Below are 19,087 nucleotides of genomic sequence, written 5' to 3'. Positions count from 1 at the left end.
CATTCCGAGGTGCTGGATGGACATGAATTTGGGGGGACATTCTTGAACCCAGTAAAAACACCATCGGAACTGTCAGCAGCCCTAAAGAGAATAATGTGCATGGGTGTGTTAGTGGGGAGGGGTCTCCCTGACCCCCTGGAGTTAGAGGATGAGGTGGAAAGAAAATAACCCTAAAGAAAGAAGACACAGTTTCAAAAACGTTTCTTTTTCTGGCTCACGCTCACGGTTGTGCTTTGTTTTGTCTTTTGTCTGTTGGGGTTTTGGGGGCTTTTGTTGTTGTTGCTATTTATTATTATTATATAAACTAAGCTGTATTCTAGGTGTTTTCGTTAGCATACCCTTTGTATAGTGAACAAGGAGATGACATTTTATGGCTGATTCTGCACTGTGAGAGCTCATCCCCATTCATGTTCGCCAGCCGCTCACTGGAGGGGTGAGGTGTGCGTGACAGGGGAGCACGGGAGGCGTAAACGTCACTTTTCATATTTGAAAGCCCAGGTTCATTTCACCCTGCGTAACAGGCCTCGTGCTATTGGGTCTCACCCTTTCTTCCAGCCAGCACCACGGGGCAGTCTCTGGAAGGGCCAGACGTAATCTTAAAACCCATTTTCTCTTTAATAGCCCAGTAGGACTCCAGCACCCATGAGAACAGTTAAAAGAATTCTGGGGCTGTTTATCTTTTCATCCACGGCCATTTCTTGGCGTAGCCATATCATAAATCCACAGCCAAGTGGAGAACCATGAATTTGCCTCAGACAATACAGCTCACAATCTGCAAGGATGCCCCTGGTTGTTGTCTTTCAGGATCCGGTGAACACACTCCATTTCCTGCATTCAGGCTTCTTCCAGAATCCAAAGGTCTATTTCTGGTCTTTGGGGCCTCAGCAATGCCCCTGTCACTTCTGCTTTTCCAGACTGGAGCTGGGTCCTTCAGGTGGCAGCGTCTCCCTTCCCCACCCCATCCCCCGAATCAGTATTTGCTCCTCAGAGTAGACGCCAGCACTATCATCAGTCAGCCCCTGGCCGCCAGCTAGAAATTAATTCCAGGTCCGACCCCAGGTTCAGCCCAGGTGCAGGCTCAGCCCCTACACTGAGCTCGTGCCCTTGCTCATACCCTTCCAGCTGCTAATTCCTCACTCTACAGGCAAGACCCACCAGGACCCACCAGGACAGCGTCTCGGCTGCCAACTTCTCCATCAACATCTGTACTTTTATCCCAGATCATTGTTTTCATTTACAGGAAAAATCCAAACGTCCATTAGCTTCAAGTTTTTGTTTGTGCTGTGTTTATATGACCACTTCTTGTTTTGTCTCGTCTTCTCCTTCCTGGCCTCTTTCTGCTCTGCCAGAGACCAGAACCCAGATCTGGGAGCATGTGGTAGATTGAGTCACTGCTCCCAACTCTTCATGTCCTCCCGGGATCGACATTCTACATCACCACCCTTTGTTCTGCGAGTGTGAAGTATCTCCCTTACAATGGGGAGAGTCTTCTTCCCCGCCCTGCCCGACCCACACCCATTACTGTTAGGCTTGGGCATGTGACTTGCCTTCATCAAAGGAATTAGGAGCAGAAGTAACATCAGGCCATTTCCAGGCTGAGACCTCAAGAGACATTGCTTGTTCCTCGCTCGTGTCTTGCATTCCTCTGACCTATCAGAAGTAGAGCTTTTCCAGAGTCGCCCCGTCAGCCTGCGCCCCATCGCGAACACCTGTGGAGCAGATCCGAACCCCGCCCACAGCCTGGACCAGAGCTATTCACGAGTGTGAGAAAAATAACTGTTGTTGGCCGGTGAGTGTGTTATAACAGCACTACTGCACCGATAGCTGGCGCAAACAGGTCGATTTATTTGACTTCTCTGGGACTTCATTTTCTTATCTTTAAAATGAGGCCATTGCATAATGATCAAGGTGCTCAAACCCTTTTCTACCCCTGTGTACCTGAGGGCTCTGGAATATACCCAACGGTGACAACAGGGTCAAATGTCACAAAGCACTGAAGACAGAGAAGGATTGGGAGGTGAATTCCAATTAGGAACGAGGGACTTGTTGGCGGCCCTGGAGAGTCATCTCAGTGGAGAATGAAGCAGAAACTCCCATTGCGTGGCTGAGGGGTGAAGGGGGGGTGAGGGTGAGCATACTGGGGTCCGCTTTCGAGCCTCTTGGCTGGGGGGGAGGGTAGGAGGGGCGGTAGCTGCGGTGGAGCATCTGGTCAGAGAAGAGGTGGTTAGTTGGCAGGCGGGTTGGGTGGCTGGCTGGCTTGTGTTTTTAGATGGGAGGGAACTGAACCTGCAAGGAAACCTTGTGTTAAGGGATAATGAAGGCAAGGACTCGGACATGAGTGTGCAGGAAACACAGGTCTGGTCTAGGAGAGAGAGTAGGAGGAGACTTGCTGGGATTACTTGCTGAGTTGATATGCATCGTTTATACTTCTCAAACCCCAGGCAAGGCCTGTGGCAGCCCGTGAAGTTGGTTTCTACAGAACTGGGCGTCTCCTTGTTTCGTGGGTAAATGTAAAGTTCGTCATAGGGAAATTTGAAGATTTTCTGGAAATCAAATTGAGTTTGATTTATAGAGTGCTTTTCAAGTAGTAGGTTTTCTTATACTTTTAAAAAACCTACAATAAGAGATAAACAACTGCACAAATAGACTAACAATAGTGTGAGTTGATGTAACATGCAGTGTTCACAAGGTGCTCATATTCCCTTTCAGGGAGAGAGGAGAGGATAACTACCTCCCCTCGACCACTGGAAACTGCAGCCGACGTCTCAGACCTTCTTGAGAGAAAAGTCCCATGCTGTTCTCCATTACCTTCCTTCCCAGTCACGTCCAAACCTGCTGTGTTCTGGCTTCTGTGGACACTATCGGTCACCATCTCCAACATCACCTAAGACTTCCTGGTTGTTAACTCCAATAGGTGTTTTTAAAACCTCATCTTACTTGTTCAAGGTCAAAAGCTACCTCGTGGTATAAGCTCAAGATATTTCAAATGAGGACCCCCCCCCCCCCCCGTTTGAAATATAGTTCTCTTCACATTCACTTCAATGCATTCCTGGAGATCACATGAGAATTCTGACTGATGTTTAAAAAAATAAGTTAAAACGACAATCTAGCCAACTGGCATCTATACAGTCACTGTTGAGTATAAGCCTGTCGTTACTGGGTAATTATAATGACTAACATTTATTCAACACTAACTGTGCTCAGCATTGCTCCAAGTCTGCTCTATGTTTTAATTCATTTAATCCCCCCAACATGCTACAAGGTAGGTACCATTCTTATCCCAGTTTTACAGGTGGAGGAAACAGACACAGAAACCTTTCAGGTTGTTTAAGGTCACCAAGCTATTCAGAATTTGAGTCTGCTAAAGTCTAAGCCCTGGACGTTACACAAAGTGGACAAAGGCAGCCAAGACTAAAACAGTTTTAAAGGCAATGTTGAGCCCGGCCGGTGTGGCTCAGTAGTTGAGCATCGACCCATGCACCAAGGGGTCGCCAGTTCGATTCCTGGTCAGGGCACATGCCCAGGTTGTGGCCCAGTTCCCAGTGGGGACATGCAGGGGGCAGCCAATCGATGTTCTTTCTCATCGATGTTTCTATCTCTCCCTCTCCCTTTCTTTCTCTCTAAAATCAATAAAGGGAAAAAATTAAATTAAAGGCAACGCTGATGAAGTAGCATGTGGCCCCAGTGCTTAAGAGTAGTTTACTTTCCTGAGGGGAGTCCACAGTGACCTAGGCACTGATTTTGTTTAGCAACTCTTCCTTGATAAAGCATGCAGAGGTGACCTTCAACCCACAGCCCAGGCTAATCTAAATTAAAAAGATAAAATCTTTCACTAAGAATCAGAGTTCAATTCATTGAAACTTGGTTGCGTAACAGGTGGGGGTGGTAACTGGTTGCGGTGGTAACTGGCTGCGATGGTAACTGGCTGCGGTGGTAACTGGCTGCGGTGGTAACTGGTTGCGGTGGTAACTGGTTGCGGCGGTAACTGGTTGCGGTGGTAACTGGCTGCGGTGGTAACTGGCTGCGGCGGTAGCCGGTTGCGGTGGTAACTGGTTGCGGCGGTAACTGGTTGCGATGGTAACTGGTTACGGTGGTAACTGGCTGCGGCGGTAGCCGGCTGTGGTGGTAACTGGTTGCGGCGGTAACTGGTTGCGATGGTAACTGGCTGCGATGGTAACTGGCTGCGGCGGTAGCCGGTTGCGGTGGTAACTGGTTGCGGTGGTAACTGGTTACGATGGTAACTGGCTGCGGCGGTAGCCGGCTGTGGTGGTAGCCGGCTGCGGCGGTAGCCGGCTGCGGTGGTATGAGACCAGAGATGAATGCTCAGCAGTGTCTTCACGATGGTAGGGCAGCAAAGAACAGCAGACACGCGCTGGGTGTCTATCGCTGTCAGGTACGGGCCACACAAAATGCTGTGTGTGATATCTTTTAATTCCATCTGGTTCAGCATATAATTAATTGAGAGGTTATTACCTGATAGAATTGTAGTATTGCGTGCCCCGGGCACACTCCTGGGTGCCTGTTGCTAAAGCTGAATAAGACCCAACCCTGCCCTCAGGGAGCTCACCTTTAACGGGGGAGCCAGGGCCGTGGTAAGAGAGAGAGGGTCCCAGGTGTGGTAGGGCCAAGCACACAGGGGAGGCAGAAGCTCTCGCCTGAATGAAAGGGGAGGGCGCCCCAGCAGAGAGAAGGAAACTTGGTGAACAGCCAGAGTGTAGAAGGAACTGAGCACCACAGAGCTGAGTCCCAGACGAAACCTGACGGGAGGTGAACGTGCCAAGGTGGACGAGACCAGGTCAGAGAGGACCTCACGTGCCAGGCCAGAGGGGCATTCCGTAGGGGGCAGTGTGGCAGGCTCCCGGGGTGTTATGCTACCTGTCGATCTGCAGGACGGATCTGAGGGGCACATGACAGGAGACAGGAAAACCAGCTGGGAGGCTGTTTCTAGCCAAGGATGCTCCTGAAATCCTGAGAGGTAGTCGAGGAGAACAGCGAGAGAGGAAGGAATGGTTCCGGACCGTGTGGGAAACAGCCTGCCAAGACCGGGGGTCAGTGACCATCGGGTTGAGGGCGGGCGGGCCCGGGTGCTGAACGCTGAGAGTCAGGGACTGCGGTCCTCATGTCAGTGAGGAAACCAGCTAGAATAAAGTGACTTGTCCAAGGCCATCAGTATAAAAAGCGTATCCGCCTAAACTGTAGAGGCCGAGCTGATGTCCACAATGGCACACTGCTCCTGAGACCTTCCCGGTGACTTCTCTCTACCATCCTTATGTCATGAGATGCTGCTACCAAGTGTGGTCACTCTCCTTGTACAGATAGAGTGCAAACCCGTGAGTGTCTGACTGCTTAATGATGCTCGCAGCCTGAGGTCCCCAGATGCCTATCGATCTGTGTAGGTAGAAAGGGGGCACCTGAGACATTTTCAATATCTCAGAGAGCCTAATGTAAACTGTGTGTTTATTGACAATCAGATTGTGCAGGTTGGCTCAAATGCCAAGCTTCTTCGCTTTGGAGGGGAAGTATAACTTGGTACGTGAAGGCTGGTTATCTCATTGATCAGCTGTTCTCCTTGGCAGCGCTCGTCTTTGAATAATTAAAATGGGAACAGAAATCAATCATTGCTTAAATATACATTGTTGTTTGTACAACAGAATATGGGACCTATGGGGAAATGATAGAAACAATGGACGGTGGTGAAGCGTTTAGATAACATTGCTGTAAGCCGTGGGCATCGGTGTCCAACAGGACAGTGGACGAGACCGCGGCTGTCCTTTGCTGGGTTGGATGAATGCGTCCTCTCCTCCATCCCCTCCTTTTGCATCGGAGCCTGCTCCTCGATTCCTAATGTGACAGTCACTTTATCTGTTTGAAACCATGGGGACGTTCTCTACTGCACGTCAAGGAGGTGGAACCAGCACGCAGCCTAGAAAACCTTCAGTGTTCAGTGCGTGTGTGAGCGAAGAAGCCATTTATCTCCTCTTTCAGTGAGCCGTGTGCAAGGCACCCTGCCAGGTGCGGAGAGCATGGGGCCTCTAGTGTGCCAGTCGGAGGGAGATGGGTCCGACCCTCCCCTGGGCTCGTGTGCATTGCACACTAACATGTAACAGTGGGCATTTGGAAGCAGGGCTGCTATCCTAGTTCCTTGATGCGTGATTATCATCATTGGCATTTATTGAGCACCTACTATGCACAGGCACTCATTGGCTTGGATTCAGCCCTGCCCCCAGGGGCTTATAGTCAGGTTAGGAAGAGAGGACACAGAAACAAAACAATATAGTAGGTGCCAACATAGAAAGAGCTACTGGAGTTCCTAGGGGCAGGGTCACTGAGGGCTGACCTGATCGAGAAGACCTTCAAGAAGAGTGACATTTGGACGAGGTTTGGGAGGATGGCTGGGATTGAGTTCAGCGGGGTCGGGGGGCATCCAGGCAGCAGTGTCTGGGGTGTGCAAAATGTGCAGCAGAAGGGGCATGTTGTGTGCAGGCAGGAGGGCAAGACAGGAGGATTTTAGGCACCTTCCAGCTCCCAGCGTGGAGGCAGCTGCTGGGTCAGGTGCACAGCGCTGGCCCTCCCTGGCGTGTCTGGGTGTAGTGCCTGAAAAACAGGATTTGGGTGAAGCCACTATTTATAGAAGGAGGTCTTGCTTTCAGTCCATCTCGGACACCATTTTTCTAGATACTTTGAGAGAAAAAAAAAGAAAGGAAGAAAGAAAGCGTCCTCTTTTGGGGACCACGTTGTGTGCCGAGGCAAAACCCAAGAAGCACACCTTTGCAAGGACATAGGCAGATCTAGGATGGCCCTGCAGTGTGGCCCAGGACAGACCCCGTGAGGCCAAGGACGACTGAGCCGAGGGCTCTGGGGATCTCCGCACTCAGCTGACACTGCGCTGCCCCGTCCTCCAGGAAGTTGTGCAACTTCACATATTTCTAGCAAACCGGGAACAAGGCTGCTCGTAATAACTGAAGTTCTAGTCCACAACACTGTGAGCCCCAGGCCCTTCTTCCCCAAAGTCTGGTCCCCAAGTTCAGATGTACTTTTTTTTTCTTTATTGACTTTAGAGAGAGAGGAAGGAAGAGGGAGAGAGAGATAGAAACATCAATAAGAGAGAACATCGATCGAGTCTTTTTTCATCTCTGCCCAGCGAGTAAATGCTTCCAGAAGTTTGAATTCTTTACCAGATTAGAGAGAGTATGGCCATAGTGTTAAGACTATTGCTATTGTTTTCTTTAAAACAAACAAATTAAAAAACTAAGCATGACTCATATGCCCAATAACTGTGGCCCTTCCACAGAATGCCCAGGCTCCCAGGACCTCCAAGTAAACAACAGTGTCTTGCTGTTTTGTAATCACATTTTGTTTTGGGTTAAAAATAGTGCCCCACTCTCACCCTGGCCAGCATGGCTGAGTGGTTAGAGTGCCGGCCTGCACACCGAAGGGTCTAGGGTTCGATTCCCAGTCAAGGGCACGTACCTGGGTTACAGGTTCCATCCCTGGCCCTAGTCTGGGTGCGTGCAGTAGGCAACCAATTGATGTGTCTCTCTCACATCAGTGTTTCTCCCCCGCCCCCCACTCTTTCTAAAAATCACTGGAAAAAATATCATCTGATAAGGATTAACAAAAAATTAAAAAAAAATATATAAACATGGTGCCCCAGTCTGATCACTGTTTGCCCAAATTGGGGCTCTTTATTTTATTTTATTTTATTTTATTTTATTTTATTTTATTTTATTTTATTTTATTTTATTTTATTATTTATTCGTTTATTCATTCATTCATTGTTGAGAGTATTAAAAATCAATTTGTTCTTTTTTTTTCTTTTTTTTCTTTATTGATGTTTAGAGAGAGAGGAAGGAAGAGGGAGAGAGAGATAGAAACATCGATGAGGGAGAACATTGATTGGCTGCCTCCTGCATGCCCCCTACTGGGGTTTGGCCCACAACCTGGGCATGTGCCCTGACCGGGAATCAAACCGGCGACCTCTTGGTGCCTGGGTTGATGCTCAATCACTGAGCCACACCGGCCAGGAAAAATCAATTTGTTCTTAACGAAGATGATGAATTGTTGCCTGGAAGGCTGTCAGGAGACAGCACCCAGACACCAAGGACCATTCCTACAGAAAAAGACTCAGCACCAGCACACGTTTTCCGAGGGCAGCTCCTGGGCCATGAAGGCTCACCGACCAGGGAAATTCCTCTGCAGGTCATAAAACTCATTTGGCTGCGTAAGTTCTGGTGTGTGTACTAAAATAATCAGTCACGTTACTTTATAGTCACACCTCGTACTCTCGTCCTGGAAAATCAATAAGGCAAGGGGAAGGCTGGGGATATTGTGCATAACTATTTCAAAGAGAGAAAACAAACAAAAAAAATAATATTCTGTGAAAATGGTCCTCGAGGAAGCACAGACCTCGTTTTCATAAGCAGGCTCAATTTTATCTCCAAGCTCATCACCGAGTTATTAAACCAAAGTGCCCATCATATCGCAGACAAAAGTACAAAGAATGAAAAAGGGAAGTAGCTCGCAGCCTTCGCTGGGGGCTCGGCGGCCCCGGGAACTCTCCACGGCCGTTAACATGGATTTCTAAAATGTGTCCACTATTCACACTCTGGGTGTTTTGTTCCACCAAATGTTACGAACCCTGATGTTGCCTTCCCCTGTGATACTTCTCCCCCGGAAACCGTCTCCCTCCACTGTTCCAAATCAATTCCTCCCTGCGTTTCAAGACCCAGCCCGCGACCCTTCTGCTTTTTAAAGCCACATCTGACCGGCTGGTGACACAGAAAAGCCCAAGGACTGGGACAGGGAGGCAAGAAGCAAGAGTCATGTGAGAAGCTACAGCAGGGCCCCAAGAGCTGCTCTGTGGGCATATTTCCAGGCTCCTGGGACCCTGGGGATGAGGAGGGAGTTCAGGCGGGATGGGGAGCAGGCACCAGCAGATCACAAGTGGTTTTTTGTTTTTGTTTTTCCTCTTCATGACCATTTATATTTTTCCCCAATTTTTATTAATTTGTTTTTGTTACAGAGGTTTCTCCTTTTCCCCTCCTAGACCACCCCCCCACACACACACACTGTTGTCCATGTCCATTGGTTGCGCATACGTGCATATGAGTCCTTTGGTTCATCCCATCTGTCCCCCCGCCCCCCGACTCTGAGGTTTGCCAGTCTGAACCATACTCCTTTCTGTCTCTGCTGGATCACGAGTGTTTTTTCTGACTTGCTTTCGCCAGCAGCACCGAGGTTCGGCACAGACCTGCGGCGGGGGAGCATCGGCAGATAAAATGGTCCTGCAGCCTAGATCTGGAAGGCACCGGGCATGGGCGCCAGCTGCGCACGCCGCACGGGAAGCGCTTTGGCAGCGCTCCTGATGGACGCCGAGGGGCACTCACAGCGCCGAGGCCACTGCCGGACAGCTGTGGTTACTCATTTACCTCCACGCTGAACTGGAGGCAGCCCACACGCCGGCCCTGCTTTGCCCTCTAGACTCTGTACCCTCCGCGGCCTGAAAACATCAACATCGTCAGCCCTGGCGCCCGAGAGCTTGCAAAGGGGTCATTTCCATGTTTTATTTCTCTGTTTAGTGGCCCCCCCACGTCCACCAGGCTCTGCAGCTAACTGCTGACAGTCTGACCACTCTTTTCAAAGGACTGTCCCAGATGGTCTTGATTGACCTTCTCACTATGGCCATATGCGGTGTTCATTAAATAAGCTTAGGAAACACCGAGTTAAATAAAGTTAAACAAATTTCTTTACTATAGGACCTTTCAGGGCCTTTGACACGCTGTGACTCTCCAAGAAATGCCTTATACTTAATTATGCTTAACTTCCCAAACATTTTTAGGAACAGAACTTGGGAAATGGTGATCAAACTGATCTTCACTCTGCAAATACTCATTTCTGTAGCTGGATGTCCCTCCCCCTGCCTCTGATTATATCAAGGACACCTCCTTGCTCTGCCAAACTGAAGATTTCTCAGCTGGGCTCCCATGTTTTGTCCCCATTGGCACCCCCCCCCCCAGCTTTATTTTTATTGGTGTCTGATTGACAAATAAAAATTGTACATATGTGAGGTATACAACCTGGTGTTTTCATATACACGTATCTTACAGAATAATTATCACAATCAAGCTGATTTATATATCCATCACCTCATATAGTTACCAGGGGGTGTGTGTGTATGTGTATGTGTGTGTGTGTGTGTGTGTGTGTATGTGTGTAAGAACACTTAAGATTTACAAATCTTGACCTGGCTGGTTTGGCTCAGCGGTTAGAGCATCGGCCTGCGGTCCAGAGAGACCCGGATTTGGTTCCCGTTTGGGGCATGTACCTCGGTTGCAGTTTGTCCCTGGCCCTGGTTGGATCGTGTGGGTGGCAGCCACTCGATGTGTCCCTTCACGTCGATGTTTCTCTCTCTCTCTCTCCCTCCCTCCCACTCTATCTGAACAAAAAAATGAAAGAATGTCCTCAGGTGAGGGAAAAAAAAGATTTACAAATCTTTGCAAATGTCAAGTATAATACAGTATTATTTACTACAGTCACCATGCTGTACATTAGATCTCTAGAACTTACTTATTTTATTTTATTTTGGGGGGGGGGGGTATGTGCCCCTAGCGGGAACCGAACCCGGAACTCTCTAATCCGCAGGCTGATGCTCCAACCACTGAGCCAAACCAGGGCTAGAACTTACTCATCTTATAACTGAAAATGTGTACCCTTTGACCAACATCTCCCCATTTCCCACACCCTCCAGCCCCTGGCAACCATCATTCTGTTCTCCACTTCTATGAGTTTGGCTGTTTTAGATTCCACATATAAGTGATATCATGCAGTATCTGTGTCTGGCTTGTTTCACTTAGCATAATGGCCTCCAGGTTCATCCACATTGTCGTAAATGGCAGAATGTCCTTCTTTCTGAAGGCTAAATGATATACCATTGTGTATGCATGTGTGTATGTATGGATATATATCACATCTTCTTTATCCATTCACGTGTTGATGGACACTAGGTTGTTTCCATATCTTAGCTGCAATGAGCATGGGAGTGCAAATACCTCTTCAAGATCCTGACTTCCTTTCCTTTGGATTGACAGCCGGAAGTGGGATTGCTGGATCGTATGGTAGTTCTAGTTTCCATAGCACCTTCCCTACAGTTTCCATAGTGGCTGCACCCATTTACATTACCACCCACAGTGCCCAAGGACTCCCTTTCTTCTACATCCCAGGCAACCATGATTATCTCCTATCTGTTGATGACAACCATCCCAACAGTTGGAGGTGATATCTTGTGGTTTTTATTAGCATTTCCCTGATGATTAGTGATGTTGACCACTTTTCATATACCTGTTGGCCATTAGTATGTCTTCTTTGGAAAAAAAAATGTCTGTTGAGATCCTTTGCCCATTTTTTGGTGGTTGTTGGTTTGTTTGTTTCTTATGGATTTGCATGAGTTCCTTCTGTGGTTTGGGCTTTAACCTGTTATGAGATACATGGTTTGCAAATACTGTCTCCCATTCCGTAGTTTGCCTTTTCATGTTGTTGATTGTTTCCGTTGCTCTACTGACGCTCTTTAGTGTGCTGTAGTCCCACTTATTATTTTCTTCTGTTGCCTGTGCATTTCATATCATATTCAGAAAACGATTGCCAAGACCACTGTCAAGCGGTTTTTGCCCCATGTTTTCTTTTAGGAGTTTTAAGTTACAGGTCTTCCATTTAAGTCTTTAACCCATTTCAAGTTAATTTTTGTATGTGGTGAAAGATAAGGGTTTCGTTTCATTCTTTTGCATGTGCTCATCTCTCCTTTTCCCAGCATCATTTATTGAAGAGGGTATCCCTTCCCCATTGTATCTTCTTGGCTTTTTGTCAAAAATTAATTGACTGTATATCCATCAGTTTATTTCTAAGTACTTCACTCTGTTCCATTGATCTATGTGTGTGTGTGGTTTTTTTAATCCTCACCCGAGGACATTTTTCGATATTTTGTTCAGATAGAGTGGGAGGAGAGAGAGAGAGAAACATCGACATGAAAGGGACACATCGAGTGGTTGCCACCTGCACGACCCAACCAGGGCTGGGAACAAACTGCAACCAAGGTATGCACCCTTAGCGGGAATTGAACCCGGGTCTCTCTGGACCACAGGCTGACGCTCTAACCGCTGAGCCAAATCGGTCAGGGCTCTATGTGGTTTTTTAAAAATGTCAATATTAGACTGTTTCGACGACTATAGCTTTTTACTCTAGTTTGAAATCAGGGAGTGTGGTACCTCCAGCTTTGCTCTTCTTTCTCAGGATTATTTTAGCTATTCAGGGTCTTATGGTTCCACAACAATTTTAGGATTTTTGTTTATTTCTGTGGAACATGCCTTTGGAATTTTGGTAGGAATTGCATCGGATCTGTAGGTGACTTTAAGTAGTGTGGACATTTTAACAATATTAATTCTGATTCATAAACACAAGATACCTTCCATTTACATGTGTCTTCTTCAAATACCTCCTTGGTTAAATTTGGTCCTAAGTATTTGAATCTTTTTGATGCCATTATAAATGGGATGGTTTTCTTTATTTCTTTCTCAGATAGTTTCTTATAAGTATACAGAAATGCAACGATTTTTTTTTTTATCCTCCCCCGAGGACATTTTTCCATTTTTTGTTCAAACAGAGTAGGAGGAAGAGAGAGGAAGAGAGAAATATCGACATTAAAGGGACACATTGAGTGGCTGCCTCCCACACGACCCAACCAGGACCAGGGACAAACTGCAACCGAGGTACATGCCCTTAGTGGGAACCGAACCCGGGTCTCTCTGGACTGCAGCCGACACTCTAACTGCTGAGCCAAACTGGCTAGGCTGCAACTGATTTTTTTTTTATCCTCACCCGAGGACATTTTTCCATTTTTTGTTCAGATAGAGTGGGAGAGAGAGAAAGGAAGAGAGAGAGAGAGAGAGAGAGAGAGAGAGAGAGAGAGAGAGAGAGAGAGAGAAACATCGATGTGAAAGGGACACATCAAGTGGTTGCCACCCGCACGACCCATCCAGGGCTGGGGACAAACTGCAACCAAGGTACACGCCCTTCGCGAGAACTGAACCCAAGTTTCTCTGGACCGCAGGCCGATGCTCTAACCGCTGAACCAAACCGGCCAGGGCTGCAACTGATTTTTATATGTTGATTTTGTATCCTGCCATGGTACTGAATTTGTTAATGAGCCATAAAGTTTTTTTGGTGGAATCTTAAGATTACATATATATGATTGTAGGATCTGCAAACAGAGACAGTTTTACATCTTTCTTTCTGATTTGGAGGCCTATTATTTCTTTTTCTTGCCCAATTGCTCTGACTAGGACTTCTAGCAGCATGTTCAATAAAAGTGGTGAGAATGGGCCTCTTTGTCCTGTTCCTGATCTTAGTGGAAAAGTTTTCAGCTTTTCACTCTTGAGTATGATGTGAGCTGTGGGCCTGTCATATATGGCCTTGATTATGTTGAGATACATTCCTTCTGTATCTAGTTGGTTGAGATTTTTATCATGAAAGGAAGTTGGGTTTTTGTCAAATGCTCTATGCTCTTTCTGCATCTATTGAGGTCATCATGTGATTTAAAAAAATTTTTGTAGTCAATCCTCACCTGAGGATATTTTTTCTATTGATTTTTTTTTTTTTTAGAGAGGGAAGAGAGAGAGAAACATCGATGTGAGAGAGACACACACATCGATTGGTTGCCTCTCACATGTGCCCTAACCAGGCTGGGGATCAAACCTGCAACCCAGGTATGTGCCCTTGACCGGAATCAAACCTGCAACCCTCAGGGCAGAGGCCAATGCTTTGATCACTCATGTGATTTCTATGCCTTGTTCTGTTCATGTGGTGCATCACACCTGTTGATTTGTGTATGTGGATCTTTGAACCATCTTTGCATCCCAGGGAACAATGGTTTCTTTTCAGCACGCTCTGGGACTAGAGGTGGTCCAGTATTGAAATCCAGTTCTCCCACATGTAAAGCAAGCTCTCAGAGAAAGAAACTTCCACGCACAGTGACAGACCTTTCCATTATCCTTACGTCTTAACAATCACCTACCACGTTTTACTTTAACCTGGTCATACAATGAGACTTGACCAGAACACGGACGCACCCTGATTCCTATGTTAATGTTCATTTGATCTATGCCTCTGGGTCTTGGAATCCTGAACCTTAAATGCAGCTCAGCACCAGGAGCCCTCCACCTTCCCCAAAGTTCTTCCCAGCTTCCACCATGTGCACATATATATACTTGTTTTAACTGTTTAGCTCTTTAATGGAACAGCCTCCACTTTCCCTTCTCGCTGCCTCATCAGCCAAGACACTCCCCTTTGCTCCAGATCCCCCTGTGCATTGCATTCTAAGGTAGACATAGCGAGAGTACAGTCCCCAAACCTCCATGCCCAAAGCTGTCCCCTTCGCTCCTCCATAGAAGCAATTTCCTACTCTTCTTGGTCAAGTTTCTCTTCTTTTTTTTCATCAGCAACTCATACTCATTAAAGAAATATGGAATATGCAAAAAGACTAGAAAATAGATAAAAATCACCCATAATCTCACCAACCGAGAGGAAACCACTCCTGATATTTGGGCTATTTCCTTAGACTCTTTCTTACAGAATAAAGAAGTCTCTATAACAGGCATCCACCTACCAGTTCTTAGGTGCGCTTGAGAGTTTAAATGCACTCGGAGTTGAGGTTGCCTCCAGCGATATTCAACTCATACAACTTATTTCTTATACCTCAAATCTCTACAGCAGTAGGAATTTCACACAATTTTATACAGAAACTTTAAAATGCTTTAGCACATGTCTTCATCACCTTAGCTGTTCTTTGTGTACTTCTGGCGCATATATCCTGCAGCCCCTGATCCATCTCCCACCACAGAGGAGCAGTCCTGATGTCCTTCTACCCCAATTCACTCTGCTCAGCCACCTGACTGCCAATTTGAATGACTGTCATTGAAGAATCATGTCAAGTGCAGTTTGGGGAAAACTATCAAAATACACCATGCCTATTTTACAATGCACTCTTTCGAAATGAAATGAACTGTTTTGTCTTCTTTCCAAATTCGCACATGCACGTAACAATCAGGAAGGGTTCCTTTGTTAGGTACATGCCACGGTCTCCGCTCTGCAAGGCGGGACCGCAAAGCCAGTCCACCTGTCACAGTTAGAAAAGTGCTCACCGGTTGTCCAGAATGAAAACACCACAGGCTTTCAGGAAAGGGGCTGGTTCCTGTGGTCAAAAGATTTGTACTGAGCTGCGAAGGCTAAGAGAAGAACCAGCAAGAAAAATACCAGCCGAGATCAGAGGCTGCAATTAGCCTTCAGCCAAACTTACTAGGTGCCAAGCATCAACCAGGCATTGTGGGAAAGAGAGGGAACGAGAGAGACGATAAAGCAGCACCGAGTGGGGGCTTGTACGTGCCTGGGGCAGCCCCGGGCAAAGCTTCCCTGAGGAGATGCCCCTGAGCTTGGCATGGAAGAGAAGAGGGGAGGACGGGCATCCCAAGCATGGGGACTGGCTAGGCAGAGGCACAGCGGCAACCTGTCTCGTCAGAGAACCACGAACAGCACAGGAAGGGGGTAGGGGGCACGATGAGCCACTGAAGGCTGCAGGAGCCAAACCCTAAGTCCTGGCTGCTGGGGTGATAAATGTGTACTTAACTTTCCCCCCATTAAGCCAAATGCACGAAGAACATCTGCGCCATGGACAGAAGTTTCCAGAACTGTGATGAGATAGACCTCACCCGTACCCTGGAGAAACTCACTGGCTGGTTGAAGAGGCAAGAAGCAACCCTGGTGTCCTGATCGTACCTTCTCAGAGTTCAGGTTCTCCATCGCAGCCTTACCTGGCCAGTGGCCGGTAGCGCTCTAAGAGGAGAGACTACGGAGTTTGGAGACTCAGGACATGCCACCCTCTCCCATTTCTGCTCAGGGCGCGATGGCTCTGAGTGTCCCTCCACTTCAGCTTTCCCTGAGCACCCCTGTCTCCCACATGTCCGGGAGGGAGGCTCCACTTCATTCAAGCGGATTTTGTTATTCAGCGGCTACGAGAGTCTCCCCTGGAGGAGGAGGGTCAAGCCCAGGGATGGTTTCCTTGAGCTGAATCAAGGGATAGACCCAAGGGCACCAGAGCTACAACCACAGCCAGTCCCTCCTGCGGCTCCTCTCCTGGAAAATTCTCTCCAGACACCGAGCTTACCCCAGAGCCTCCATGCCCCACCCCGGGCGTCTGGTCCTGACTTCCTGTTCTCTGGCCTTGACCCAGGGCCTCACTCCGTGCCTGGCACCCAGGGGCAGATCAATGAGTGTTGTTGCGGTAACAAGTGGAAGTCAGCTCTCGCTTCCTGTTGACCGCACTGCTGTGCTCCGGCCTGGCCTCTGCGCCTCTGGCCCAGGTTATTCATAGGGCCCTGGGACTAGACTGCAAACACACAGTGACCGGTGCTGAGTAATCGTCTGGCTCTCTGATCACACTGATTATCAACACCCAGTTACAGCAGCTAGTCACGCAGGACGCATGCCCCTTTCCGTGCCGGGGCAACTAGAATGTAATCACTCATTTGTGGAACATTTATTGAGGCCGTTCTATATGTCAGGCACTGAGCTGGGCGTAAGGATAGAGAAATGGCCCTGGCCGGTTGGGCTCAGGGCTTAGAGCATCGGCCCGAGGACTGAAGGGTCGTGGGTTCGATTCCTACTCAAGGGCACATGCCTGGGTTGCAGGTTCGATCCCTGCCACCAGTCAGGGTCACGCGGGAAGCAACCAGTCGATGTTTCTCTCTCTCTCCCTCCAACTCTCTGTAAATATCAATGGGGAAATATCCTTGGGTGAGGGTTAACAACAACACGGACAAATACAGGAATAAAAAGACACGGTAACAACAGAAGCAAACATGTAGGAAAGTCTAGAATGTAAACATTGATGCTATGAGCCTCCTGGAGGGCTCCAGCGGGGCTCGCTTTGAGAACCGCAGTCAGAGCCTCGTTATTGATGAGAAATTAATATTAATAAGACATTTTAAACATACCTAAAGCACCCAAGACTTATTTACCTCTGCATTTAGGGTGCATAGGTGACGGTTCATTAGAGTGGCTGACATCCACTAAGTAAGCCCCAGCCTGCAGCTCAGGCACTGAGCATGGAAGGATGTTGAGATGGGTCAGGGGGCGGGGTGGGGGGAAGGACTACCATTTGCATGTGGCTGGGCTCAAGGCAAGAGAAGCTCCACCCGCTAGAGAAGTTCAAAAGGTAATTAAACCAGTTAAGAAGCAAACAGCACCGGGACTGCGGCTGCCTTTCGGAGCCTGTTTCCAAGAAGTCATTTCATCAACGCAGGACATCAAACGCGAATCCCATTTTCAGCGATGCAGACTCCAGAAGAATAATACCTCGTATTTGCAGAACGCTTGATGCTTCTTAAGGTGCTTTCCCAGTTATTAATCTAGAGCGGTCTTTATTACCACTGGAAACATACATTGAAATTCCGTTCAAACCCAAGTTCCCCGTTATTTTTCCCACCTTCCCCCTCAAACACTAGTGCCGCCGAAATCCAGGTACTTGTGACTGCGGAGCTCTAAGAAGTTTAACCAACAAGGTGAATAGCATAAATGCTGCCTCGTGTGGGGCCTTCCGAGCCAGACTTCGGAAAACCTGTTGATTTAACAATATCACAGGGACCGGCTCCCAGGTCAGATTTGAGATCCTTGCAGGGTCTCAGAGTTTGTGGGTACTGCCTGCTCTAGTTCGTAGGGATCCATTCCCTTTTATCGGATATTAGAAAACAAGGAAATTAGTTCCACCACTTTGTCCTTAAACCTCCAGAAAGCCCCGGCAAGGTAGCCCCAGAAGCCAGAGCGCCGCCGTGAACCTTCTGTTTTGTTTTGTTTTTATCCTCACCTGAGGACACTCTTTCGTTTTTTTGCTCAGATAGAGTGGGAGGGAGAGAGAGGAGGAGAGAGAGAAACATCGACGTGAAAGGAACACATCGAGTGGCTGCCACCCGCACTACCGACCAGGGCCGGGGACAAACTGCAACCGAGGTACATGCCCTTAGCGGGAACCGAACCCGGGTCTCTCTGGACCGCAGGCCGACGCTCTAACCGCTGAGCCAAACCGGCCAGGGCTAACCTTCTGTTTTTAATGTAACATGAACCAAGGAGCTGACTCTGCTGTAAATCCGAGGTGGGGAGAGGATCTTAGAGACACAGGTGAGAAGACAGGACGGCGTGGGAGGGAGTACTGCTCCCCAAACCTTCCCCACTGGCGTCTTTCTCTCTCTCAGACTTGATTCGGCAGCGTTCTCGGTCCCCGACCGACCCCTTTCCTGACACCTCAGTCTCATGCATTTTAGCAAAAGATTAACCTGACTGTTTGCTTTCCATTCTGAAGCTGTGTTAATACTCAACTCCTTCCAGATTAGGAACGAAGAAAAACACACTCCCACGTCCCCCACCCTGGCTCCAGCGAGGCCCCAGGCTGCTGTTTGTGACCATGTCGCAGTCCCCGGACGGCGCTGGCTGCACTCACCATTTCAGGAGGGCCAAGAGGACCACGGACAGGGCCACCGTCAGCATAGGGCCGCTCACGTCCACCCCGAGCAGCCCTGAGACGGCCATTGCTCCTCCGAGACCCCCCAGGGGTGTCCTCCAGGGGCAAGGGGGTGGCCGATCGCCCTGCTGTTACGGGAACCACGCTCTGCTGATGGAAGAAGGAAGAGGTGACCGAGAAAACGTCACCTCGAGTGGGTCCCCAAAATGTGCCGTTCCTCAGAGTGTCTCCTCATAAAGAGGAAGGAAGAGGAGGGAAAAACAAAGGGTTTCTCTGTAAGGCAATGAATCAGCCGTTTTCTTGATGACTGTACTGTCAATAAACATTTACGTTAAATCCCCTGGGAAGCCGCAGCAGTACTGGCCCCATGTTGGCTGAGAAACAAAACCGTCCAACCATGGACTTCTACTCTGACAAGTGGTCCCTAAAGGAAGACGCCTCTCAAAAAAAAAAGAAAATTAACTTATCATTACATGAAGATTTGGGTAATGAGATTTCTGTATATCCCAGAAAAACTTGGAGGGGACATCA

At 48.2% G+C, this 19,087-nt stretch overlaps 1 protein-coding gene across 2 annotated transcripts in view; it reads right to left on the bottom strand.

Moving 5' to 3' along the window:
* The window catches only part of TBXAS1 (thromboxane A synthase 1), a 150,263-nt gene extending 131,462 nt beyond the window's left edge, over window positions 1-18,801 (bottom strand). For both annotated transcript variants that reach the window (XM_036246612.1, XM_036246611.1), the window contains exon 1: window positions 18,536-18,801. In XM_036246612.1, the coding sequence (XP_036102505.1) occupies window positions 18,536-18,624 (89 nt within the window). In that variant the 5' untranslated portion in view covers window positions 18,625-18,801. The remainder of the gene's footprint in view (window positions 1-18,535) is intronic.
* Between the last annotated feature and the right edge of the window lie 286 nt (window positions 18,802-19,087).

The sequence above is a fragment of the Molossus molossus genome, unplaced genomic scaffold (assembly GCF_014108415.1).
Source record: "Molossus molossus isolate mMolMol1 unplaced genomic scaffold, mMolMol1.p scaffold_m16_p_7, whole genome shotgun sequence".
Taxonomy (NCBI): domain Eukaryota; kingdom Metazoa; phylum Chordata; class Mammalia; order Chiroptera; family Molossidae; genus Molossus; species Molossus molossus.
The sequence above is the reverse complement of the archived record's forward strand: the minus strand, read 5'-3'. Positions and strand labels throughout refer to the sequence as shown.